Source organism: Agelaius phoeniceus, chromosome 4 (assembly GCF_051311805.1).
Source record: "Agelaius phoeniceus isolate bAgePho1 chromosome 4, bAgePho1.hap1, whole genome shotgun sequence".
Lineage (NCBI taxonomy): Eukaryota > Metazoa > Chordata > Aves > Passeriformes > Icteridae > Agelaius > Agelaius phoeniceus.
This window is the reverse complement of record NC_135268.1, coordinates 48,901,119-48,927,597: the sequence shown is the minus strand read 5'-3', so window position 1 is coordinate 48,927,597 and position 26,479 is coordinate 48,901,119. Positions and strand designations below refer to the sequence as shown.

General features: G+C 39.1%; 2 protein-coding genes across 2 annotated transcripts in view; one reads left to right on the top strand and one right to left on the bottom strand.

Moving 5' to 3' along the window:
- ATP10D (ATPase phospholipid transporting 10D (putative)) overlaps positions 1-13,659 on the top strand; it is a 28,177-nt gene extending 14,518 nt beyond the window's left edge. Inside the window, exons 12-21 of the mRNA XM_077177562.1 lie at positions 660-786; positions 1,955-2,139; positions 3,317-3,626; positions 4,199-4,275; positions 4,809-4,934; positions 5,323-5,523; positions 8,129-8,209; positions 8,465-8,569; positions 9,875-10,062; positions 11,920-13,659. Of these exons, the coding sequence (XP_077033677.1) occupies positions 660-786; positions 1,955-2,139; positions 3,317-3,626; positions 4,199-4,275; positions 4,809-4,934; positions 5,323-5,523; positions 8,129-8,209; positions 8,465-8,569; positions 9,875-10,062; positions 11,920-12,277 (1,758 nt within the window). The 3' untranslated portion in view covers positions 12,278-13,659. The remainder of the gene's footprint in view (positions 1-659; positions 787-1,954; positions 2,140-3,316; positions 3,627-4,198; positions 4,276-4,808; positions 4,935-5,322; positions 5,524-8,128; positions 8,210-8,464; positions 8,570-9,874; positions 10,063-11,919) is intronic.
- Positions 13,660-17,757: 4,098 nt separating this feature from the next.
- CORIN (corin, serine peptidase) overlaps positions 17,758-26,479 on the bottom strand; it is a 112,787-nt gene continuing 104,065 nt past the window's right edge. The window contains 4 exon segments of the mRNA XM_054632672.2: positions 17,758-19,820; positions 20,276-20,409; positions 21,944-22,215; positions 25,882-26,056. Coding sequence (XP_054488647.2) covers positions 19,638-19,820; positions 20,276-20,409; positions 21,944-22,215; positions 25,882-26,056 — 764 coding nt within the window. The 3' untranslated portion in view covers positions 17,758-19,637.

Genomic DNA, 26,479 nt, shown 5'->3' with positions numbered 1-26,479 from the left:
TAAAACAGGGATTGTTGAACAGCCGCATTTTTCTTCAGGAGTCATAAGCAGGTCTCCTTGTGTGAATCTTACCCTAGGTGGAATTCCTGACACAGAAAAGAGATTAAGTTACACCTGTTTTAGTTGGTTTCACAAACAGTTTGCAGTGTTACAAGCTGTGGATGCACAACTGAAGTGATGTTTTGAGATTCCATTTTAAATTCAAAGCTGCTCGGAAGTAAAATTCCATAGGAATTGAAACAGGCTAGAAGCCTCTTGACAAAGCTTTATGCAAAGTGAAACCACAGGCTGTGTAGCTGTGCAGCCAGCAAGCTGTACCCAGCTGTGCAGTGGTTCTGTGCCAGTGTCAGCACTGCAGGTGAGCAGCAGTGGGGACAGTGCACTGTGCCCATTGCCCTGCCTGCCTTCTGTCTAAATGGAAATCTGTCAGGCAGCCCAGGAACCTGCAGGGTGCCTATGAGTAAGTAGCCTGGAAAAGTAATCTAACACTCTTAACATTGTACTAAATCTATGGACATTCTGGAGCATGTAAGCAATGCACTGCCAGTGGCTGCACTTGTAGGTTTGGATGTGGACAGCAGAAGAGCCATAAGAACACTTTTGATGCACTGTTCAAAACCCAGTATAGATACATGCCTATGTTTTCCCTCCTTATGTAGGTGATGAGTGATGCAGAATATGCAGAGTGGTTAAATCATCGTTTTTTAGCAGAAACCAGCATTGACAATAGGGAGGACCTGCTGCTTGAATCTGCCATGAGGCTTGAGACCAAACTAACTCTACTTGGTAGGTAGAAAATATTGTAACTCCCAGGAAAATGCCTGTGATGTTCATAATTGGAATTTGTTTGCAGAGAGCTGTGTTAATCTCAATCTGTGTAACACATTGAGCTTTCACATACAGCTTTCTACAGACTTAGAATTTATCATCACTCCTGAGTTTTCATAAATCTCACTGGTAAGTTTGTACTAGTTGTAAAGCACACTAAGAATAGATGGTGCTTTCCTGTTTTTTGTAAAAATCTACTGTTGTGGGGTTTTTTTTGTTTCTTTTATCGTTAATACTGTGTATTTTTCTATCTTCACTAGATTTTTTTTTTTAAATGTAATTGTGACAAACACATGAAATGATAGTAACAAGTCATAGGCCTGCCTGTGCAAATACTCAGAGATACCCCACTTCTGAGCATATTTCCTATCAGTGTTGCATTCATGGCACAGCAGATGTGCTTGTGCTGTGTTCTCCTTTAATAACATAGAGAGAAGTCAGGCATGCTTCTGCTAGAACCACTCCTCTGAAGGTCATTCAGCTGTGCAGAAATGAAACAAAAATGTTTGCTGTAGGTGTGTGGAAGGTAAACTGCAGGCAGTCTGGGATAATCATTTTAGAGAACTGCCCAGCAAATAACATTTGGAAAACAAAGTGCAAAGATCTGACTGTGGTGGTAAAGGCAGCTTGTGCTAGAAGCTGAAGAGAGACAGATCCTATTGTGTAAAGTGTGCTCCTTCTCTCAGTTTGTGTCATATCTGCTTAGAGCAAATGCAATAAACCTTGATACTGAAGGAATTCTGGGATCGCTGGCTTCAGTTTCTGGAGAGAAGCTAGAACAGTGCTGCAAACTGATTATTTTTTAAGGATATACAGGTATCCTTTGCCACTAAGCCAACAGAGAGAAGTCAAGCTGCGTTGCAGACCTGCTGTCTTGCAGGTTCATGTCTCTGGTGTGACAATAAGCAATATGGGTTGGCCCTCACATTAAATGGAAGTGAAAATGAGGAGGTTAAGCAACTTCATACTGCAAGGTGCTTGCTTTCAGGAAATTGCAAGCATGTCATGGTAGCATGTCTGTTTTGGGATGTGGGTACAAAGAGAGAACCAGCTTGTCCTGTCACTCTTGAAGCATTTTGGTTCTGGAAATACAGCAGCACTAATCTTTCTGCTTGTCTGACTTAAGGTGCCACTGGCATTGAAGATCGCCTGCAGGAGGGTGTTCCAGACACAATACAGGCATTACGGAAAGCTGGAATAAAAATATGGATGTTGACAGGTGACAAGAGAGAGACAGCTGTCAACATTGCCTATGCTTGTAAACTGCTGGAACCAGAGGACAGAATCTTCACTCTTAAATCACAGACTAGGGTGAGTAGAAAAGTAGGTTTTCTTCTCTGCTGAAAAATTCAATAGGGCTAGTCCACAGGACAATACAAAAAAACAAATGTTGTTTGCTTGGGAAATCAAAGAACATTTGCTTTTCTGTATTGTTAATATTTTACCCTTGTGGGTAAAATATGAAATCCTTTTCTATGTATGTAGAAAGTCTGTTTGAAAATCTGTTTCTTTATATGCAGTCCCTACATTATGATTAATTATTTTAATTGAATAAACTTCCTAATTTCTCTCAGTGGTAAGCTAAGGAGTTGACATGGCCTCAGATTTAGAGGATTGTTCTAAGACCTTTAATTTTTTCTTTTTTCCTCTGCTTATATGTATCTTAAGAAATACAATTCGTATATGCCATAAAAGATAGTGTGGCAAGAATTAACTGTGGGGAAAATAAAGTGAAAAAAGAAAGGATTTTTAGTCCAGTTGTGTTTGAGGAAAGCATGGAGTTTGATTTGTGCCAACATTTTCCTTTTATTCTGCTGGGAAATTAGTGTCTTACTTGACGGTGAGAACTAAGCTCCTTTTGCAGAAGTGCTCTTCCTCCCTCTAACTAGGCTCAGGAATAAAAACCAGGATTTGATACTGTTGCATTTCAAACTAAAATGATGAGAAAATTTAAGAAGATGTATTTTTTTCTGTGTTGCACGTGCTTTATATATATTGATACCACAAACTTTTTGAGCCTCTCATATTGATTCTGATAAAGTAAAACATTCCACAAGGCCAGTTCCTCAGTAATTCATGGCAGCTCACCTGTAAGGTGATATGAAGAGCACTTTTGGCTTTGCATGCCAGACAAAAGAAACACAGAGAGCAAAAGTTTTATCAAAGCTGTATTTATATTACAGAATCCTTAATGGTTGCTTTTCCTGCTAATTTGTGAAGGTTTTCTGGCTTGCATAGGTTTTTCTCTGTTCTCTTAGTGCAATACCCAAGCAAATCTGCTCAAGCAAAGTTTATCACACTTTCATTAACAGCAGTCTACATCCTTTGTGATTTTAAAGGGCTATTCAGCCTCTTGTCTGAGCTTTTCAAGATAAATACTATACAAGGACAGCATTTGATGTTTTCCCCGTATATATTTTATGAATTGAAAAGGGAGGCAGAGTACAAACAGAATTTCATAAGATGCCTTTCTCTTGTCTTTTATTAGGATGCCTGTGCCTTGGTAATGAGCACAATTTTAGAAGATATCCAGAAGAATGCTTCTGTCAAAAAAAACCACAGTGAAAAACTTGGAAATGTCTCTGCAAGTCCCTCCACCCAAGCTCAAGGGTTCAATTCAGGCCTGGTTATTGATGGAAGGACTTTAGAACATGTCCTTCATGACAGCCTACAGAATATTTTCTTGGAACTCACAGAAAAATGTCGGGCTGTAGTCTGTTGCCAAGCCACACCACTGCAGAAGAGTGTCCTGGTCAAACTGGTGCGAAATAAGCTAAAGGCAATGACATTAGCTGTAGGTGAGGCTTCTGGTTATCATCCTTTCTCTGAAAAGAAGTAGAAGCCAGTTTCTTCTCTTGTATATTTTGTTAATGTCTGTCACAAAATTTATTTTATGAGCGAGATAATCCTTTGAATTGTAGTTGTCTCTGACACGAGATGATGCCTGTCTTCTGAAGTAGCAAATTCAGTCTATCAACTTAGGTCAGTATAGAGCAGTAAGAACAGCATGAGTCATTGTTATGAACCATGCAAAGCAGCAAGTGAGAGCTATTTTTTTCCGTCATAACCACCCAAAATTAGGAGGTGGAGGGGAGATGACTGGCTGTGATTTAAAGCACCCATATTTTGTGGTGCATCATGCCAGCTAAATTCTGACAAAAGGAACATCTATTATCTATTTGGAGAACACAGCTCAGTTTGGTTGTGTGTTCCACTTACTAATCCTGTTTTCCTTAGTGTTTTTCAGTGTTGGCCATAAAAATGTATTTCTCTGAACTCTCTGGTGTTTGGTATTTGTCTTTTCCTGCCACCTCCATAGCAATGTGATAGCCAGCAAAGCTAGTTTTGATTTTTCCTCTTTCCTCTGTAGGTGATGGTGCCAATGATGTCAGTATGATCCAGGTGGCTGACACTGGTGTGGGAATATCTGGCCAGGAAGGCATGCAGGTAGTGTATCCAAAGACAGCTGCAAATGATGTCAGGTTCTATTTAAAATCAGTTCAGAATGTACTCTGGAGACCCAATAGCTCCACAGTCTGTTCCCTTACATGGGCAAAACTTTGCAGCCTGAGCCTCACACCCAGTCCTCAGCATTCCACCAGGAGCAATCAGAAGCTGAATGCTGCAGGTCAAGCTTCAAACAATAGTTTGCTGCCTGTCAGCAAGCTCCATATTTCTCATGTCCTGCAGGGAAATGAGCAGCCTAAGTATCAGTGTCAGTGATTTCTATGCAGTGATTTATTGTGTGGTAAGAATGATGACAGCCATATTCCCGCCTGTGCTGGACTGAGCTCTGTGTGTTAGTTGCAAAGTCTTGTATGGAAGGGGATATCTGAGGGAGGATAACCTGGCAAGCACTATGTATAAAAAATTGTAAAATAAAAATTTCCAGCAGTTGTTAAGTTGCTTGGTTGTCAGTATCTGAAGCTTGTTTTTAATGATTTGGTTATAGCATATCCTTTTCTTCTTGTGTGTCGCAGGCTGTGATGGCAAGTGACTTTGCAATCTCTCAGTTTAGACACCTCAGGAAGCTGCTGCTTGTCCATGGTCACTGGTGTTATACCAGACTTACCAACATGGTGCTTTACTTCTTCTACAAGAATGTGGTATGTAGCTGTCCCATTCTAGGAGAATTTTACGTATTTTTGAGCACTGTTAGGTTTAGTGAGGCTTTATTTTCTTTTTTCTCTTCCTATTGTGAATGGTTTCAAAAAGCATGTGTCAAACAGTCCAGTTTCCCATTTGTCTGCAAAGGCCAGAGGCTCTTATTTCTTGGACTAAATTTCCAACTCAAAGCCATTGTTAGATTTCATTAAACAGTGGGTGAGGGGCACTACTAATATGGTGGCAGCACAACTGTTTCAGCAATTCATGTCTGATTTTGAAATGTTTCCACAGATTACTATAACCAGACCTAAGACCTACCAGTTTTTCTCTTTTTTTAAAGCATTTGTCAATGGCTAAAATTTCATCATGTCATCTTTGGCTTTTCAGACCTACGTTAATCTCCTGTTTTGGTACCAGTTTTTCTGCGGGTTTTCAGGCACATCAATGACTGACTACTGGATTTTGATTCTTTTCAATCTCCTTTTTACATCGATGCCACCCATCATTTATGGTATCTTGGACAAAGATGTATCTGCAGAGACACTCATGGAACTCCCACAGCTTTACACAATGAGCCAGAAACCTGTGGTAGGTTACAGAGTTCTTGGCCTGAAGTAAATTGAAATGGTCAGCTTTTGAGCCATTTCTGTCTTTCTTTTATGTTTCATCTCAGATAAACATTGTTTTAAATTACTTTCTCTGTTAGGAAATGTCAAGGCCTATGCAGTATGTGCACAAATAAAAACATGGCTTTCAAAAGATTTTTTAGGCTCTTTTCAGTAATAGACCCAATCTTATCAGACATTTGGATGATAAAAGAAATTAAGGACTTCAGGTAAAGGGATGTACTAGACAAACATTGTTACCAGCATGTTTATTTCATTCATTGTGTCAGCTGTCAACATGCTTCCTCAAACTGGGAGTTGTTTGAGCAAGATAAGGGCACTCTGTATACTCTATTTTTTTTCTTTGTCATATAAAGGTCTCAACTGACAAAGAACCATAGCAGATTAATTTCAAATAATCCTCAAAGAACTTCTGTCAGTCAGGGTCCTTTTCACCCTACAGGTATGTTGTGAAATTTGCCTTCCCATGTGAAAACACTTTACATCATACTGGTCTGTCAGTAATTTCTGTCCAAACTTTTAGCACAGAAAACCAGAGGGAGTGGGGCCGTAGTTTATAAATCAAAATTATATAATTCACTGGGTTTTTTCCTGGTTTCTGCTTTGCTTAGCATGAAATCTAGCATAATTTTAAATTTATATTTCTAAATATTTAATAATTAAAATAATGTCTTTATTAGAACAATTGAAGGCAGAGACATACTGAGCCTGAGACAAAATAGGTACTAATAGTCCAGAAAGAGGAAACATTGACTATATGAGTCACCTAAAACTCAACATTTTCTTTATGATCAGATCCTACAATATCATTAGAAGGCATTTCTTTACCAAGAGGATGGGCATACACTGGAGCAGGCTCTTAGAGGTGTGGTCAATACCCCAAGTCTGTCAGTGTTAAGGAGGCATTTCCACAATGCCCTTAATAACATGCTTGAACTTTTGGTCAGCCCTGAAGTGGTCAGGCAGATAATCCCTTCCAACTGAAATATTTTATTCTGTTCTATTCTACTCTATTCTAACAAATACTACTAAAAAAAGGAGCTACAATGTGTTGTGTACTAGTGTCGTCTCATTTATTATAACCTAGTTTAGGTCTAGTCTAGAAGGCAAAGGTTATACACTGAATGGACAAATTGTTTGCTTGTTTGTGGACTTCTACTTTTGTTTTTATATACACTTAAATATTTTATGTTTCTTGGTTTACAGTACTTTTGAAAAACAAAGTATTCTTTTGGTACCAATCCAAACCTGTGTAGATTGGCTTGAGCAGGTCTGTGTTTTGTCAGTCAATTTTGTTTATGTAAATGTTGCAAGGCCTCATTATTTGTTTTGATCTTCAGGATATATACGATGCAGTGATCTGAGCTGAGATGTAGGTTTTGAAGCAACATGATCAGAATTACTGCATTGCATAATATATTTTCTTCTTTTCCTTTTTTATTCCCTTATCTTCTGTTAGTTTTTTTGTCTTTTGTCCATCCCATCATTCCTTGCTCTGTGGTTGGAGTTATTATAATTTCCTTTCATGCATGGAAGCACATGGAAATAATTGCTTGGACTTAAATACAGTATAGAAAAAAGAGAAATGCTTTAAAAGATGCAGTAAGATGCAACATCACAATATTGCACCATGACATCATGAGTGTAGATCTTTGTATAAACCATAAAAAATAATGGAACAGTAAATGGGATTCATCTTCAGTAGTTTAAAGCATTTTCCTGAAAGGCAAATAAGTTTTCCACATCACCTTCAGACAGTGGTTCAGTTCTTAAAAAAGGGCTGAAAGGCTCTTTGGAAAAACCCATCTCTCCAGTAATCATAGAGGACATCCTGGATGATTGGGCTTCTCACCTATGTGTCTCACTTCAGTGCCTGAAGGAAGGGGACATAGCTGAGCCTGAGCATAGGCAACTATGATTTCCTAGGTGGTTCATCTGTCATAGCAGTCTGCTGCTGCTGAGGGAGAAAGTCTTATTCCCTTTTATTCTTCCTGTTCCCTCTTCATCCATATAGTTAAACTTTTCCTAGTGCCAGCTTAGTTATCCCATCAGGTCCTCCCAGGAGCTGATTTAACTCACTAAAAAATCAATGTGTTATTCCAGCAGAAAAGTGAGTTGGTTTCTCACATCTGATGGGTCAAATTAGCTCACAGAGGAGTCCCATCCGCACAGGGGAGTCAAAGAGCACACATAACAAAAAGGGGTGGAGATGGAAGAAGGTGGGACTTGGTATTCAGTGATGGTAAGCTGCAGGGTACTTCCCTGTCCATCAGCCCCCTCCCCTCCTTGGGACTGAGCTAAAGCTCTGGTACATCCATTCTGATAGGCACAGCTGCAGGATCAGAGTTCTCAGAGCTGGCTGCTGATTTAAATACTAACAGTTAGCTATATTAGTGTGGAGGGAGATCTTTGTTGTAATAACTGTAACACAAAAGATGCCTTTTTCACTTGGAAACTAACTGGAATTACTTCTGTAGATAATCTTTCCCCAGATCGAAATTGATGCTAGTTAAGGATGCAGCAATTTATTCAATTTCTTACAATGCCATTATGTTTTTCTCTTACAGGCTTACTTGCCTTCAGCTTTCTGGATAACCTTGCTGGATGCTTTTTACCAAAGCCTCGTTTGCTTTTTTGTGCCTTACTTTGTAAGTGCTGGCTACAGAATATATTTATACATTTTGACTTACTTAAAACCTAAGCAAATTGAAGAATGGAATGAAGTATTTGATTTTTACTTCCTTAGTATATTCCATAGTATATGAATGTATACTAAGATCATCATTGGAACAGAACTGAACTGTGTATGTACAAATATGTATGGTATTGAAGTTATTCATGCCACTTCATGTTAGGACTGTATATAAAGAATATTTGACACTGACCATTGTCTTCCTTTACAGACTTACTGTGGCTCAGACATAGACATTTTTTCTTTTGGAAACCCCATAAACACAGCAGCACTCTTCATTATGCTGTTTCACCTTCTCATTGAGTGCAAGTCTGTGGTGAGTACTTTGTTTCCCAAAGAGTGTATTCCTTACAGAGTATGTGCATACAGCTTTCAGTAAAATTAAAGGGAAGAGAGGTCTTCAAATACAAAACAGAATAAGTATAAAAGGGTCAAACCCTAAATATTGTATTTATGTGATCATGTGAGCTCTCCTAACATATCTGTCATTGGAACCAATAGAAATACGGCTAAAATTAACAAAACTGGGCCTCAGAATTATTTTTTAATAGTGAAATGATCCTGCTTTCTTTTAAAGTAGGGTGGTTTGGGGGATGTTGGATCAGTTTTGCAAATGGTCAAAAATCCACCAGTGATCTGCTGAAATTTCTTTGGTTTGCAAAGTTTGCATCTCAAAGACAACAGTGTAAATTGCTGATTTTGAATGCTTGGAATTGATTTTCTCTGTGGCAAGGATAAACAGCTCAGAGGTGTATTTTGATGCCAGAACTGGAAAACCAATATGCTAAGACACATTATTTCAGTTTTCAAGTCTGCACAAGCTAAAGCATCTGCCTTAGCTTGGATAAATCTAGAGTACTTACAAGGGTAATACTTGGGGGTTTGGCTTAACTTTAAAGAAAATACAATAATGGGTACGGTAGAAGGACACTTATTAATGAATTTTGGTTTTTCTTTGACTTTTTAGAAGTATTTTTAGGATTGTTTTGTAGTGGATGAAATTTCAAGTTGTGATTGTCTTTTCACTGTTCTTTTGGGACATTTGACATTTAAAATGTCTTTATTGAGAACATATATATATAGCATGAGTGTATTCACACTCTGATTAGAGAACTTAAATGTGTTTTGTTTGGTATTTTTTAATGTTGGCAGGCTGTAAGAACAGTGACAATGTTGTTTTCTTAGTAGCTGCTATAGCCATTTAGGTGTAAAATTACAGAAAACCTCCAGTGTAGAAAGGTAACCAATGTCTCAGGCAAGATATATAAAGGTGGTGTCATGTGAAGATCTCACCTCCATTTGCTTGAGAAAGCTTTCTGTGCTGCCAGTGAATGAGGTAGTAATCTGAGGCAAATGTCTTTCACAAAAGAATGAAAAGCTATGAATTTATGAGAATTTAAAAAAATTAAATGTCTGGAACACCTATATACTGTAGAAAGAAGGCTCCATTCTTTCTGGATTGTTTTGTATGAAATTAGGAATATTATCTGAACAGATGCATCCTCTGTTACTTTCAACAGCTGCCCTTGGAGGAAAAGTGTGCATGTTCATGTAAATACAGATGTAATAGTCTTTCTGTTTTACAGCTTAAATCTTATTTCTTTCCTTGCTGGAATTGCAGACATGGATACACACAGTAGTTATAGTTGGCAGCATCCTGTTTTACTTTGTGTTCACTCTGGCTGTTGGAGCAACCTACAAAACCCACAGCCCACAATCAGACTTTTACTGGATCATGGAAAAGCACATGACAGACCCAGTATTTTACTTAGTTTGCCTCCTGACTACTTGCATTGCTCTGCTACCCAGGTGAGTTTCTGTTATATAATTATAGATTACTGCTGTTACCAGAATTAGTTTTCTGTGAGTCGGTGATGTTATGAAACTCTGGCTAGGTCTTTCCTCCCTAGCATCCCACAATAAAAATGAAGATTTCATTAATTTATTAAACCAAGCTATGGTTTATTTATATACAAATCAGTTAAATTAGTGACCAGAGTTGGACATGTACTATATATAGACAAAGAAATACTGTGCTTAGTCTGTGTTACTTTGTGAAATGATTTTCTGTTTGAAATTTATGTCATGAATATGTACAAGAGTGTTTAGAGTGAAGAATGCATGTACAGGCTTCTTTGTGGGGTGGAAACATGCTGACTAGATTCACAAGGGGTCTTGATATTTTTTTTGTCTCACTGAAGTTCAAGTTTAATAATTAATTCACCCTGGAAGGGCAGTTGTATTGGGTGGAGGTGGAAGATTCCAGCATGGTGAGCAGGGAGACACCTGAATGAGCCAACAGAGCAAACCAAACCACATGAAAACCTGTGAAAGAGACTTCATCAAACCTTCCCTTTAGCTTTCTTTAGTAGCCACAGCTATCTTCATTTCACTGCCTGAGTGTGAACTCAAGTCTGTAGCCTACAGTGAAGTGCCTCCAGTGCTAATTACTCATTCTTCTGTGTTGTGTGTCTTTCTTGCCCTTATATCATTTCAGAAAGAATGAGACTTGAAATTGAATTGCACAGACAGATACTGAGAAGAGTTGAGGAGAATAAGAGCTGTTTCCTGCTCACCTGATGCAATTTAGTATCATTAGACACAATCTAAGCACAGTTTCTGAATCAAGTGCTGTAGTACGGGCTGTATAAGTTATCAGTCCTGCCAGCAGCAAAGCTGGCAGAGCCATGCCTATAGATGCCTGCAATGGCCACCAAGTATTAAGTCCTGTTTGAACATGTCTGATCTGTCTCAAGCATGTCATCAAGAGTTTTACTGCACTCACTGGGGATTATGACTGATCTGATCTGACTGATGGCTTTGGTTCACACTTCAGCAGAATGACAAACCATGAGGTGCAAGAAACACGTGGTTTTCTGTCCCTGCTCTCAGCTTGGTTCAGGTGGTGACAGTAGAGCCTTTTCTTTCACACACAGTAAATCTCCTCTATGTGACAAATTATTAGATAAAGTCTGTTCTGAGACCTTTTGGTAGGGCTGTAGAGAGCCAAGGTAGGATAAAGGTTTCAGCTTGGTCGCTGCTTCCAATGTGTGGCTGTTGAAGATGACAGTGGTTTTCATGGTGAACTAAACACAAACTATTTAGAAATTCCTTAAGTCATAAGTACTCTCCCTGTGTGAACAGGGAATCAGAAGATTTATAGCTGTTGTGGCTAATTTCAGCTTTTCTACTGCAGTGATTTGAAGCAGAAGTACCTATTATGGGACTACTGCTGTCACATGCATGTTTTTTTCCAATGTTTATTTCTGATATGATCCTTTGTATGGTGCTGAAAAGCCTCCACTCAGGGGCATTGTGAAGCCAGGGGGTCCTTGGCAGCTTCTGGCATGAGGGAGTGAGACTGGGGCTTTCACTGGAGATTTAAATAAGTTCTCTTACAGAAGGACAGACATTGGATGCCCTGTTGCCTGAAAATCCACTGCAAAAATCTTTGATTAAAACTGACCTAAATTGCCAGTTAAGTCACTTCTAATATCACAGAATTATAGAATGGCCTGGGTTGGAAGAGACCTTAAAGATCATCTAGTTTTAGTCCAAGAACTAGGTATCAGGGTTATTTGAATGGTATTTGGTTTCCTTTAGTCACTGGAAACAGTTTTGGGGTTTCTTTTAAACAGCTTGTTTGTAACTGTGTTTATTTTGTAGGTATTTGATAAGAGTTCTCCAAGGAACACTGTTTCCATCTCCGGTGTTGAGAGCCAAGTACCTTGTCAGACTGTCCCCCAAGGAGCAGAGGAAAGAAATGAGGAGATGGAAAGATGAGTGCAATGTGAATTATAGGGTGGAGCCCCAGCATACTTCTGTGCCGTCCAGCTCAGCTGCAGGTGCTGTATCAGAGGAAGAAATAACTGACAGTGTTTTGCCAGCATCTAAAACACCTTTTCAGACCTGTTCAAGAGATAGGTTATTAAAGAACACCTCCTTCTTACCAGACATTCAGGATGAGTCTGGGAGTACAAGTGGCTTGAACTCTGAAGAGACTGAATTTACCAAGGGGAACTAATACGTTAACATTTGGTGGCAATAGATCATGTGCCGAAGTGTCTGTGTGTGCTTCTGAAAAGGGCAGCAGTGCTGTATCTCCAGCACACAGAGCAGTTTTGAGTTCTGTTTTGTGTGAAGAAGATGCTTTATATACTTACTATATTTTACAAAGTTAGAATGCTAGCTGGTTAAACACAGGAGTAATAACTGCTGATTTCTGCCATGCTGTGGTTTTGTTTTCTTCAGCCAAGGTAGATGACAAACACATTTCCTTAAAACCTTGTTTGTGAGACTTTGCTGTAATTTATTAAGATATTCACAGTCTAAATGTCTGGATTATTTTTATATTTCTTCACACACTAGACTTTGCATACTGGTAATTTCTTGTATGCAACATTGCATAACACCTCGTGATGTTATGGACAGGACATTGCATGAATGTGGATTTGCAGAATCCAGTTGAGGTAAGTCAGCCTTCTCCCTTACACTGTGCCCTAGAACCCTAGCATGCCCTGGGATTCACCACTTGCTGAAGAATGAAGGAAGCTACAGGGCTGGCATGTGGTGTTACTGGTTGGCTTGTTTCAAGACTTTTTATTACATGTTGTAGTGTGTGTAGACAGTAATTTATATAACCACTGTGGTCCAGTTTGTTCACCAGGCTCTTGCATGGGCCATCTCCCTGCTGGACAATTACCATTTTAACCATAAGAGAGAAGCCCAAATGAGACACATGTAACATGTCTCCCTCACTGCCTTCTTCACATAAAGAGCAAACCCTAAGTGCAGCCTTTTGTTTTCCATGTCAGGTCATCCTCCAGGTGTATCACTCCATTTTGACTCCATGTGCCATTTCATGTTGTCTGCCACCAAAATGGACTTCTTTCCTATCTCACCCAATTCAGATGATGGCTGGCTGTCTTTTCTCTAAACTACCTCATGCCTGTACTGCAAAATTGTTGGCCAGCAGCAGTGAGGAGCTCCAGTCTGTCTTCAGGTCTTCCCTTACAAATAGCAGCTTTTAGCTGGTAACATCACTCTTCTTCACTCTCAAGTGTTTTAAAATTTCTCCAAGCTTTTATAATAATCAGCTTAAGTGTCTCTAAAGGCTGCTCAAAAGAAGGCATCTTGCATTGCATGTCTCACATTTAAGTGCTGTTGTTCATCTGTCTCCAAGATAGATGAGTCCTGCCCTCTGCCAGTTTCCCACTGCTCACACACTGCACAAAAAGTGGCTGAGGTGCATGTGGCAACTTCTAGATTCCAGACTCTAAAATATTGCCTCCTTTTTACTTCCATTCCCAAAAGTTACATGGACAATTTAGAGAGGAGCTTAGGAAATCTGTTTGTATTCACTAGCACCTGTTGAAATAAACAATTTCCTCAAACTGTAGCTGCTAATGAATTATTACTGCTGAGTCAATTTTTTTTTTGTTCTGTTACTTTCTCAAAGTTTCTGCTTTCAAATTGCCCAGATTTGTGTGCTTATTTTTAGGCACCATGTTTCGGGCAAGGGCTCTGCTTTCTAATTGAACCATGAGCTTTCCATATCAATGATCAACATTGCATATTCCACATCTTTTAAGATCTCTGAAAGAATTTAAACAAACGCTGTGAGGTCTGGACAGCTGCTGCTATACAGGGCAGATATTGAGGGCATGCTGAGTTCATTCAAATGCCAGTCACCACATGTTCCAAATGTTTAAAACCGCTCTGTGTTCAAAAGGTAGAATGTAATTAGGACTGACTCTATCCCTAATGTTAGTGAGGGGAGAAAGAGAAAATATACTTTTTTTAGCCTGTAGAAGAAAAGTAGTGGAAGGAGAAAGTGATGACAGCCATTTCTGAATTTTTTTATTTTTTTTTTTAGTTCGGTTCAACATACGATGAAATGTTTTTGGTAGGTTCTAACATAAAGTTAGTGGAGGCCTTTGAAGTGATGGCAGATATTCAAACTCCAAGAGATCATTTTGGTTTGAGTTACTTTTTCAGATGTTTATCTGTAACATCCTTCTTGCTGTGTGGGGGCACCTTGCCATGAGCATACTCCAAATTTCCCAAGTGGAACATCTCAGCTTTCTCTTCAAGAAATGAGAGCTGCAAGGCTGCAAGTTGTGCAGGGAGACAAGCTGTTACTGGGGCAGAATCATACAGGAAGAGAGTTACTAGGATGAAGTGAAATAATCTACTCTGCTCCACAGTCCCAAGGCAGGCTCAGCTCCACCCTTGTCCTTCCTAGTGGATGTTATCCTGCTGTAAAGAGCTGCAGAGAAACAGGCAGTGCTCTCCTGCCCTCAGAGTCAAATAGTGGTTTTGTTTTCATTATCTGACCTGAATGTTTCTTTTGCACTTTAAATCCATGGCCTCTCTGCACTTGTGGCCACTGAGAGGAGATTGGTCCATGTTTTACAGGTCTCTAACTCTATGACTGAGGTATGTTGAACTTTGATGGGGGAGCTCCAGCATTTCCAGTGACCTGAGGGAGTGCAGGCCCTCTGACCCCCTGCCTCTGTGAAAAAAGAGTCTGGGGACAACACCATCCTGTGACCTGCCCTCTTGTTGCCTCTGCTGCAGAAGCAGAACCTACCAGCAGATTTGACAGGTAGATGATCATTTACTGTCAGGAGTTTGCATTTTTTTATACAAAAGCTGTAAGTAAAATTTTCCAAAACCTTCTGACTAAGCCACGGCATCAAAATAGACATGAAGAAACACGAGTGGGAGTCATCTGTTAGACCCGGGACAGCTCCATGATGGACATTTAAATTGCTATTATGTGACTCTTTACAAGCCTCAGCACTCCATTACTCACAACTTAGTGCAGTGAGGCTTTCAGGACACTGTTCCTCTCTGCTGAGATTGTAAATGCTTTTGTACCACTTGAAGTAGTGAAAAGTAACACACGTGTGTGTGTGTATTGCATATTGGTACTCCATATTGCTTAAAACTGCCCTCTACAGTATGTATTTTATTAGAGGATTTCAACAAGCAGTCTGGGTCATAACATAATTATGGGTAAAACTTGCTTTGGGGGTTGGGTTGGGTATTTTTTTTGTTTGACTGTTAGGTTTTTTTGGTGTGGTGGTTGGGTTTGTTGGGTTTTTTTGTGGTGGACAAACAGAAGAAATAGCTGAAGGCATTTGCTGTGATTACTTGCTGTCTTTTATTGAAAGGGAGATGAGGGTCATGAGTCTTTAAGAAGAGCTTTAAAATATTAATTGGCCATAACTAAAGTAGTGCCAAATGAAGGGTGGAAACGCATTGTGCTCCCTGTGCTTCTCAACAGTTCAATGTTCCCTTTATTATTTTTTTTTAGCACTGAAAACATCACAATCACCTGCTTGCTTCTCCACTTAGGCACAGCATGATCTGACTTTTCCATTTTGAAAATAAGCTTTTTAAGAGCATCTCACAGGTGCCTTCCACATGTCATGAAAGGAAGCACAGCATTTACACTTCTTTAATATGAAAACAAACCAAAAGAACCACCTTCAACTGCCCCAAACTTTGCAGCTACATCTAGAACAGCCTTAACTCTGATTTTGATATGCAGTATTTGACTTACAGAAGAAAGTACATGTTTTAAATTTTTTTCTTTCTCAGCAACCACACCTGAACTAAAGATGTGCGGGTGGCAGTCAGCCACAACCTTTGCTGAGTATTTTGGCAGCAGAGTGAGCTTTGGTCTGTACCTGGGGCACAGTTTGAGCTGATGTTTAGCCTGAGCTGTTTTTTCCACAGCCCCACTGGGGCTCAGCATAAGGCTGAGGACCAGCTAAAGCAGAGAACCCACTGCTCCCACCAGCCCTGGCTCTTGGCAAAGGCTAATGGGCAACTTCCAAATGTGATTGTCTTAACAATGTTCCCATAGCTGAATTTCAATGTGAATTTTGTATTATTTGTTATTATGTTACTCTTGCCCTCATGGTCCTGGCTTCCTTATTGCAGTGGAAAGGTAAATTTTAACAGTTTTAAGCTTCTGTCTGCTTATTATTTTGATTTCAGCATGTGTACCATGTTGTTGAGATTCTGTGTACAACTTATAAGAGATTTTTTATTTAAAACTAATTGCATTCCAGAGCAAAATTATAGAACAAAATGTGTTCAGATTGCAGATTTGATTGCAGCTTTAATTTTTCAGATTTCTAAGTTCAGAGTAGTTGTCAGCAGCAGTATTCCTAGTAATATTCTGTATTGGAAGCATACACACAGAAAAAACTAAAAGTTGCACAGTGGTAGTAGTGCCAGAATCTCCACAAGTACTGCAGTACTAACAGGGCTGCTAAAAAAGGTCAGCTAAGGATTCAGAAATGCCTTTTGAAGGCTACTTTTGGCATTATTGCTAAAGTTATAACTTGTTACCTTCATATGATTGTTTAGTCTCTCTAAAGATTAAAACACATGTTCAACAGAAGCTATTTGGAAAAGGATTGTAAATTTTTATTAGTACAACTAGAAAGAAACATGTTGGCTTGACTGAGAGTGACATTGCTTCCATCTGGAGATACAGCTGTGGTAGAAGCAAAACCAGCAAATGTTACCTTACAATGAGGCTACACTGAGAGACAAACAGCGTAACTGTGATCGCAGCCATTGTGTCAGCACACAGGAAAAGGCTTGATACAGTGGAAGGAGGAGCATGTTTGCCTATTTCATGTGCACACATAAAAAACCCCGTATAAAAATACATCTATAAAATTACAAATTTCCTCTTTAAATGGAATGTTGTGTCAGACACAGTCATGGGAAAGGATAAGACCCAAGTGCTCCCTCCTAGAGCCATCTGGGATGGGGTTCAGCCTGGAATTTCTTCAGACTGATCCCATATAGGACAGGCCTGGACCTTATGTTTAAGCAAGCCTATGCTTCATTTCCTGGGAGGGACTGCTTGGAAACTGGTGGTAGGTCAAATCCAGGTAATTAAAATGTGTAGTTACATGTTATCATTCGGTAATGCTAATATCTACATGAATGACTTTATGTACTCTTGCACTTTACAAAATGCAAAGCTGCTAACCACAGACCATATCTGGTGGTGAGAAGCCAGGCTGGGTTGCTTATTCTGGAGCAGCACCTCTTTGGAAAACACACCTGGCCAGAACCTGTCTGACACCAGCCAGCTGGCTCTAACAACCACTGGGCCACCCACACCTCAGGGAACTCTTGAACCAGCTCCAGGACTCAGAGCTTTTCTGCCCTACAGCCACAGAGATCCCAGCCCCAGAGGAAAGCTGAATGAGGACTGAGAGCTCCAGCCTCCATATCCTTGAGGCAAGGACATCAATAACCTGCTTCAGCTGTAATCTACTTGCACTAAATAAACATGGTCACAGCTGCCTTCTCTCATTTATAGCTGGGGCAAGAAGAGTATTTTAAGTGTTATATCCTTAAGATACTAAAAGTAAAAAACCCCAACAATCAAACCTAGCAAAGCCTCAAAGAGTTTTCCTTCTGAGCATGAAACAGTGACTGAGTAATCACTTAAATAGTTTCAGAATCCATAATATAAATATTGAGTATTTATTAATATTCATGTCTACAGCGCAGTCTAGTGTGACTAATGTTCTAATGTTAGCAGTGTTTAAGGAGAAGATACGGGGATAAAAAATAAACCTTCACAAAAGCAATAGAGCTCTGGAGATGAGTTGCAACATGATTCATAGTACCTGAAATGTCCATGTGTTAGGTCTTTTTTATGCATGTTTTCACATGCAGCAGCCGTGCTATTGACAAGGCCCTGCCATGCTGTCGTGGGGCCATGCCAGAGGTAGCAGAGAGGATTATTATGAGCCTTAGGCTGGATTCACAGGGGACTAGGCACAGCACTGAAAACATGAATTTTAAATGCATTGTTCCCCAGTGGAATTTGTCCTGTAGTCCTCAGATTCCTGACTTGTCCTATTGTGGCCTCCTAAAAGCTGATAGCTGTGCAGGACATCATCTACAGCAGTTGATAGGACATACTTCCCCTCTAGCACCATAAAAAGGTGCCAAACTCCATCATAATCTCTTTCAACCAGATTCTCTTGGAGTTAAGTAGAGTTAAGGCTCAGTGTCTTACTACTGCACAGAGCACTCTTCATCTGACTACCAAGCGCTTGAGCTGGGCTCCTTGAGCCTTTGCTGGTGAAGCTGTTGTACTTTGCTTCTGGTATTTCTAATATTCATTTCAACAGAAGCTGGAATCCCAAGTCTTCTATCAAACTCTTTCTGCTTTTTTCCTTTTCCCAAAAGTTTTACCTTGCTAGTCAAAATTAAACTTGAAATGCAAGGTACAAGAGACCTATAAAAATTACCCAGTTCCCCAATATTGTGACGGTGCCCACACTGCATCTATTGCATTTTAAATCTGCATTTTCCATGTCTCACAAGATGTCCAAACTAGCTGACTCTAGGAGGAAAAAACATTTCAGTGGTATTGCAAACCCTCTTAGGTTTTTAGAGGGCTGGAGATGGTCAGTGCATGCTTTGTATGCTGAACACATTATACAGTGTGAGGAGGAAAGCCAGTGGGGCACAGGTTTGATAAATGCACTGATCAGTGTAGTGCTGCTGAGACATGGGTGTTTCCTAGACCTATTAGGACATTAGAAACTTCAGAAGATTAAGTGCTAGAGGCTGTCCACAAAGAGTCTGAACAATAAAGTTTTGGTCTCTAGTGCCTCTACTGGTTCCTGCATCACCCCAGAGAGATGCCCAGTCTGGCTCTGGGAACAGAAACTGTGGAATCAGGACAGTACAGGGGTATGCCTATGCAAATGAACCACCCTGAGGGACAGAATGCACTAGCTCAGGCATACCAGGAGCATATGGCTACATACCTTTGGAGACCTGCATGTGTGCTTTGATGTGTCCTGTGCCACATGGATGTACAAACCCATCAATCTCTTCCACACCCTCCAGCATGTGGTATGGCCCTGTCGAGAGTTGTCCTTGTGAATGTACGTCCTGCAGGGCCACATGAATGCACAAAATTCCTTCCTCATCACAAGAAGTGAGTGAAAATGCATGTGCTACTAACTGAATAGTATTAAAATAGGTTATTTTAAAAAGTTCTTCTAGTCTGTGCTACTGCTTAGTTTTAATAGCTAAAAGGCAGAAAGTGGTTGATTCTTTTCTTTTAAGCTTTTTGCAGTGTTTAGAATAGCACCACAACACAGTTAAAAGAAAAGTCAAAAGGATTATTAATTCTACCACAAAGTATATTCATGAGCAGAGGATTTACCAGTAACATACACTGCATATTCCATAGCTCCACAACAAGAATAGATAGAGCTTGAAACTCCTTTTCACAGAGTTTCTGGACTGCAAAACCTTCAGTGTTGAAGGGCTGATTCCTTTTTTCTTTTGTCTGTCAGCACAATTCTTACCATCTGGAGTTAGTTTAGCAGAAAGGTGTGGATATATATTTGTCTTTCAATCCACTCAATAAAATGTGACACATTACTGTAAACTCCAGGTCCCAAAACCTTGGAAAAGCAGACAGAGCCCCAAGATGTTAAACCAAACAGAGTCCAGCGCCCGGCAGTATGCTCACACACAAGTGGTCCTCCACTGTCACCCTGCAATAGGAAAGTTAAAATCAGTCTATTACACACATGGCCAGCACTCATCATTAAAGCTGTATCACATTTCCCACAGCCATTTGCCTTTAGCAAATAACTCAGCTGTAAAAACCTGCTGAACTGTGTAGCAACATGCAGCATTACTAGTATTTATTACCCATTACATTTGTACAAAAAATAACCTGCAAAAGGCTCATAAAAATTAAAAATATAACTAATAAGGATAAACCCTAGAGTCTTCAAGCAGCATTTCACCAGCATGAAGATAAGTTCTTTACACCAATATTAACAATAATAGTAATGATAAAAGTTGGGTTCAAGTACATAAATAGACAGCTGTCATTCCTAGAATACATAAAGTATGCTACACCTAATTAACATCACAGTATTTTTATTTCTAAAAGCAATTTTGTTTCTGGAAACTTTCTGTTTCTCCTTACAGAGAAGCCTACCATGCAAGAGTCCACAGTGCCAGATTCGTAGCCTGCACACAGCATCCTGCTGGTGATGATTTTCATGTCAAAATATGACTGGCATTGTTCTAAGGAAATTATGCGAACCTCTCCTTCTTGAAGCTTGAAAGGCACTGTAAAACAGAATTAGGTGTTTACTATACACAAATTCACAAATACTTACCTATTATGACTCCATGAGGTACGACAAACATTTCCACTGGTATACATTATAAATATTGCTCTCTATATATGTATTAAATGTAAGGAGCACTATGTGTTGCATTCTGGAGAAGGACTAAGCACACAAGGACTGGTGTGACATTTGCTGTTTATTGAGCATTCACACCTTGACATGCTGCAATTTGTGACTTTTAAGATGGGGGCAGTAGTGGCTGGAAAATAGTAATGTGAGAGAAGTGGACAATAGGTTTGATTCATTGTTCCAGGGTAGGACCTCCCTGTTTCTTGGTGTCTGTCATGGTAAAACTTGGTAATAATCAGAACTATTTTGGCTATGTTTGGGTAAATTTGACATACAGAATGTACCGGGAAATGAGGATTTGAACCTAATGAAATTATTGTAATATGTTCAAGAGACAATAAAAGACTTCTTCCTAGTCCAAGCAACTTAATGAGCTCAAATTCTAATCAAATTTTTTCAACCTAGGATATGCATTACTAAATGCTATGTAGCCATGGTGGGTTTTGATGCTTGCCAGCATAAAACCTTTAAAATCAACTCTGACCACATTAGAGAACAAAAACCCTTTACCAATCTACAAAAGAACCTGTCAGAGTTTTTCTCCTGACATCATATAGAGATATTTTTGATGGGTAGAGATGCCAGTAAACAACTTACCATTCACATATCCAATTTAATTTTTACCTCATCTAAACTGGCCACTACAACTGAAGTTCCACTGAAGCAATACAGAAAGAAAGATTTCCTTACCCAGCGTATGGAAAAGCCATCCCTAGTAATTACTGTAGTAATAGCAAAGGCAGAAACACAATGGCTAGTGCACTAAAAGTGTTGGGGCCAGACTAATTTGCATACTATTCATGCAGAATTATTTTGCCTGACCAAAGATTTACATAACACAACAGTTCTTGTCAAGGATTGTGGCAGCCCCAAAACAAGAAAACACACTAACCTTCTGGTCAGAGGTACAAAAACAACACTTGTGACTGTGGAATAAACTATCTCACAAGTATGAAATGATTCATGTCCCTGTTCCTCCAGCCTCTATGCCAGTGCTTCCAGTGTCCCCAGCTTTCTCTGAACTAAGAGGGTTTCCGAAGAGGTGCTACCTTTGCAATACTGTTCTGACTGCAACTTAGATGGGTAAAATCATAACTAAAGTGGGGGACTTTCTTGATAGAAGTTTCCAGATCCTCAATATTTTTAAAAATCAAGTCAGTGTCTAAGTAAATATTAAGGAGCATAAATTGAGGCTGCTGCTTGAAAAAGCGACACTATATTCACAACTTGATCCCTTCAAGAGTAGTTACACTTCCCCGTTATTTACTAAGATCCAGTAATAGTATAAATGGATAAAAGTTTGTAACATTATCACTTATTGGATTAACTCAGTAGAAGCTTCACATGTTTTTCAAAAGTCACAGAAATACTCTTTTCAAAAGTCACAGAAACATTGAACTTACTTTTGTTGCCCATGTGTCCCCAGCCTGTGATGTAGCAGTAGGTGTCTGGCTGAACCAACTGGTTCTTGCTGGGCAAGCAGACAGGTCTTACATAGCTTGTCTCGTTGATGTCCTCATCAAGTTCCACAATGCTGATATCATAGTCTACAACTGCTCTGTTGTAGCGTGGATGGAGGATGATGGTCCTCACTAGTCGGGTCTGCATGAAACTTGATGGATGATCAAGATTGCTAATCCCAAACACTACTTTCCATACAGCTGCACTTTCTCTCCTTTGTAAAAAAAAAAAAAAAGAAAAAAAAAAAAAAAGTGAAATTTCAGTCAAGGTTTTTCTTTTAAGCTAAAATACCCAAGATATTTTTTCTCCCTTTTTGTACACTACACTTTGCAAAGGATGCAAATACTATAAGAAGAAAACAGATATTTATGCATTATTCCTTACAGCAAAGATCTGAGCAACAGAATTCAATGCTTTTCATTTCCCTCCTGCTTGTAATCAAACACATTAAAGCTCACTCCATCAGAAGATATGTAACCATGTATTAGTTGCTGTATTAAAGGCTGTCAAAGTCATCCCTTGGATCCTTCCCAGCATTAGTTGCTCACATGCTCACTGGTGGGCACATACAGATTTTGCTGGGATGAGAATATTGTTCAGCAGTCTGCTGCTGACAGCAGTTAAGCCTCGCTGAAAATACTAAGGAGTCTCAAATAAGCAATTTTATTGTGTAAATTAAATATTTTATGATAGCCATGGGAAAAATCCCTTATTTATTCAGCATTCAGTCAGTGCCAAGTATACTTTATATGCCTAAGATCAAAGGTTACTTTGACTCTTAAATTTTTTCGAGACTTTTCTGGCAAACATACAAGACCACAAAGCAATGACACACATGATACAGGGGGGAACACTGAACTATTGTTAGTTGAGACACATCAGAAAAACCTAAATTTTATGGAAGGCTTCGAGGCTGTAATCTCTCAGTCCTAACTGGTCACAGGATTAGTTGTGGGTTTCTTTGTGGTTTCTAATTAGCCTGTGATGCTAAAAGCTCTCCAAAAAGTCACCTTTTTTCACAGCTGCTGAAAGACAACTCATGTAGCTAAGCACCTTTGACAGGACTGAAGCTTATTCAAAGCAGTGCAAGTAAAAGCATGCAAAATTTCAGCTTTTTCATAGTGCTTAAGAGGATTTTAATTCCTGTAATTTGTAAAGAGATTCAGTTGCTAAATCAAGACTACATTCATCTTAAGAGTTAGATGAACACTCTGGCATTTAAGACTGTAATGATCATTTTAGCATCATGTTCAATTCGTGAGCTCCTCCATAAAGTTACAGAAATGAAGTACTGAGAATATTTATATACTATTGTGTTTATGACCATTGTAAAGTAGCATTGCCTAGAGAAATAAGTAATCAGCCAGAATGCATTGTCCTGCACATTAAAAAAAAAATCTCTAAATGTTTTGGTTACTTTAATGTAATGCATTTCAAAGTGATCTTGACAAAACTCAAGGGGGACTATAATAAGAAAACTTGCAAACAACAAAATGTTAATGCAGCCCTTTCTATTTATGCCCTCTACAAGTATTCATGGCTATTTGTATTGTTTTTATATGGTCCTTTGTATTCCAAACTTCACATGAGTTTCACAAAATGGAGCATTTTGTATGAAGGACCAGAACACTTTAAAATCTCTTTATATTGTTCTATTATCTGGTTGGTTTGGGAAATTTTTAGAATACTTTATGTAAAAAAAAATTGTGACAAAGAATAGTCTTGCTGATGATACATTAAGCTTACAAAAAAAAAAACTTCTTACAAATGAAGAATTTCAAGATTTCAGGTTTCTGGGTACATCCTCCCCAGTCTATTCAGAAAGGCAGAAGAGAAAAAAGTTCATATAACTTCTCAGTCAATTATTAGACCAGAATATCTTAGTACTTTAAGGTCTTTAGAATATAAATGAGAAAGAAGTTATACTCTTAACTCACAGGGATATTATGCAGCTCTACATAAGGAGTAAATGAACAGCTCAAAAATGTAGTGGCACCTTTTCTGCATTTGACAAAACTGGGAGAATTTTTACTTCATAATGTGACAGCTGCTTTGCTTATCTTTCAGTAATGAGAGGAATCTTATCCAGGAAATTCAATAGCAGTCCAATATTGCTGAAGAATCAACCTCTGTCCCACCCTTTATTTTAGATCACCAGAAAGTGTTCTTCCAAAGGATAGGAAATATTCCAGGAGTATATTTAAAAATAGATGGAGAAGGAAGAGAAATTCCTTCTGGACCCAAAATCTGATAAAATACAGTACTCTTGTTTGTATTATACAGGTTTAGCAAACTGTTAGTTTAGAAGGACAAACACCAAAGAACTTAGTTTTTCAGAAATAAAAAGACAAAATTTTTACTGAAAAAGTGAACGACTAACACTATAAAGAAATATCGGTTCAAGAGAATCTTGCTTAACCTAGAATTTCTGCTGCCTTAAACATAAAGTGTTTTGTGCAGTTTAAAATAATTTCCAGTGAGCAAGCAACAGTTTAAAGCAGGATTAAGTAACCATATGCCAAAGAAGTTACTAACACTTGTTTAAATTTTCTTTAGAAACCCAATTAAAAAACTTTGGTACATGATGAAATAAATCAGGTAATAAAGCTCCCTCTGAAATCTGTGGTTCATCAAAAGGAAATACTGGTTAGCACCAAAAAGTTGGCAATGATCAAAACAATTGCTAAGACATGTAAACACCCTCTGTGCTCCAGACTGTCCTTGCACCGTGGCCTCTGATACCAGGAGGCACTCAGCTGTTAATACTGACTTGTTAATTATTGCAATCCTAATAAAAGAGTGGGCTGTATAAAAACAAAAGGCAGTGATTTCAATATGTCATTTGCACTGTGAATAAATACTCAGTTTTTCTCTTTACCAGTGGCCACAACATTTTTTCAGGGTCTTTTCTACTCTGGTACAGAGGATGATTTTTAAACTCATGGCAGTTGTATGACAGCCACAGAATTAGTGCTTTGGTCTTCTTCCTTTTCCTGTTTCCTGCTGAAAGTCAGGGCATCTTTATTTAGCTTTCATCAGTAGAGATGCCAGCAGAGAATAATAAAACATGTGAAAACCTAAGCTGATGCTGGTTTGTACCTTTTACCTTCTTTTTTAGTCTCCTAAAACCAGGTCTCTGTGACTGGCTGTTCTGCAAAGGTCTTCACCTACACCCCATGTGTTTGCTAGAGGAAGAACTTGTAAATTCACACATGCAATATGTGAAAAACGCTAATCACTTGTTTTTAAAATTTTAAAAGTTTAATAGTAATAAAATGGTTATAAAAATAGTAATACAATTACCGTAATAATAATTTGGACAATTTGAATTAGGACAATATGAGGCAATAGAAACAAAGAGTTGTGGACGTCTGGGTACCTTTCTCTGGGCAGCATAAGCAGGAAAAAGGACACACGTTAACAGAGGATTAACTCTTAAAAACAATAACTTGTTGCATATTCATACATTTCATACATAATGCATAAATTCTATTCAAGTACAGGATTCTGTCTGGTCATCGTCAACTTCTTCTTCATAATCTTAACAACGTTGTTCTGCCTGAGCAAGGCAAGAAGAAGTTTGTTTCTCCTGATAATGGAGGAATAAATTCTCTTTCTCTGAAAGATTTATGTGTCTTGTAACTGCTATCTCTGTGCAAGTCTTTTCTTTTAGAAAGAAAGTATCTTACATAGCATAGTTTCTATTTTAACATTATTTTATAACCTAAATGATACTTAACACACTACTTAAGAAAATTAATACAGCTTTACCTTCTAACCCAACACATATAACATTCATTTTAATATTTGCGAAAAGCCAATCATAAAGTGTGCATTTTTCACACAATAAATGAGCAGGGAAATGCCTGGGCGCTCTCACCCCTCGAAGCAGTGAGCGACGGTCAGGACCCATCTGGTGGCGATGAGCACACAGCCGCAGACGTGCCCGCTGGGCTCGCTCTGCAGGGAGCACTGCCAGGGCCAGCGCCCCGGCCGGCTCGTCCGGCCCCCCAGGATCCTCTTGCTCATGCGGGCGGCGGGGCGGCGGCCACAGTCTGCGGGGACAGCAGCGTTAGTGGCACCGCGCTGGGCACGGCGCCCTGGCACAGCCCTGAAAGCACCTCACTTACCATCGGTCAGAGTAACCACCAACCAGGGCAAATCACCAAACCAAAGTGTCTGACACACAGCTGTATCAAACACTGAGACACTTTTTGCATCCCTTTGGATCGAAAGACTTGCTCTCCAATTATTAATTTTGCCTGAAATATTAACCAAGCCAAGTTTGGAATCTTGGCTTCCTTTCACTCCGATTTCCCCATGTTTTTTTTTCCTTCTAGCTAGTAACATGTTTGGCCTACTTCATATTATCCAGAAGAATTGCTTCTGGACAATCTGCTCAGCTAATAGTAAGGTTTTTTCAAGTCAGTGTGAGGTTATGCTGTTTACTCAGCTACGCAGCAGAAAACTCACTTTGC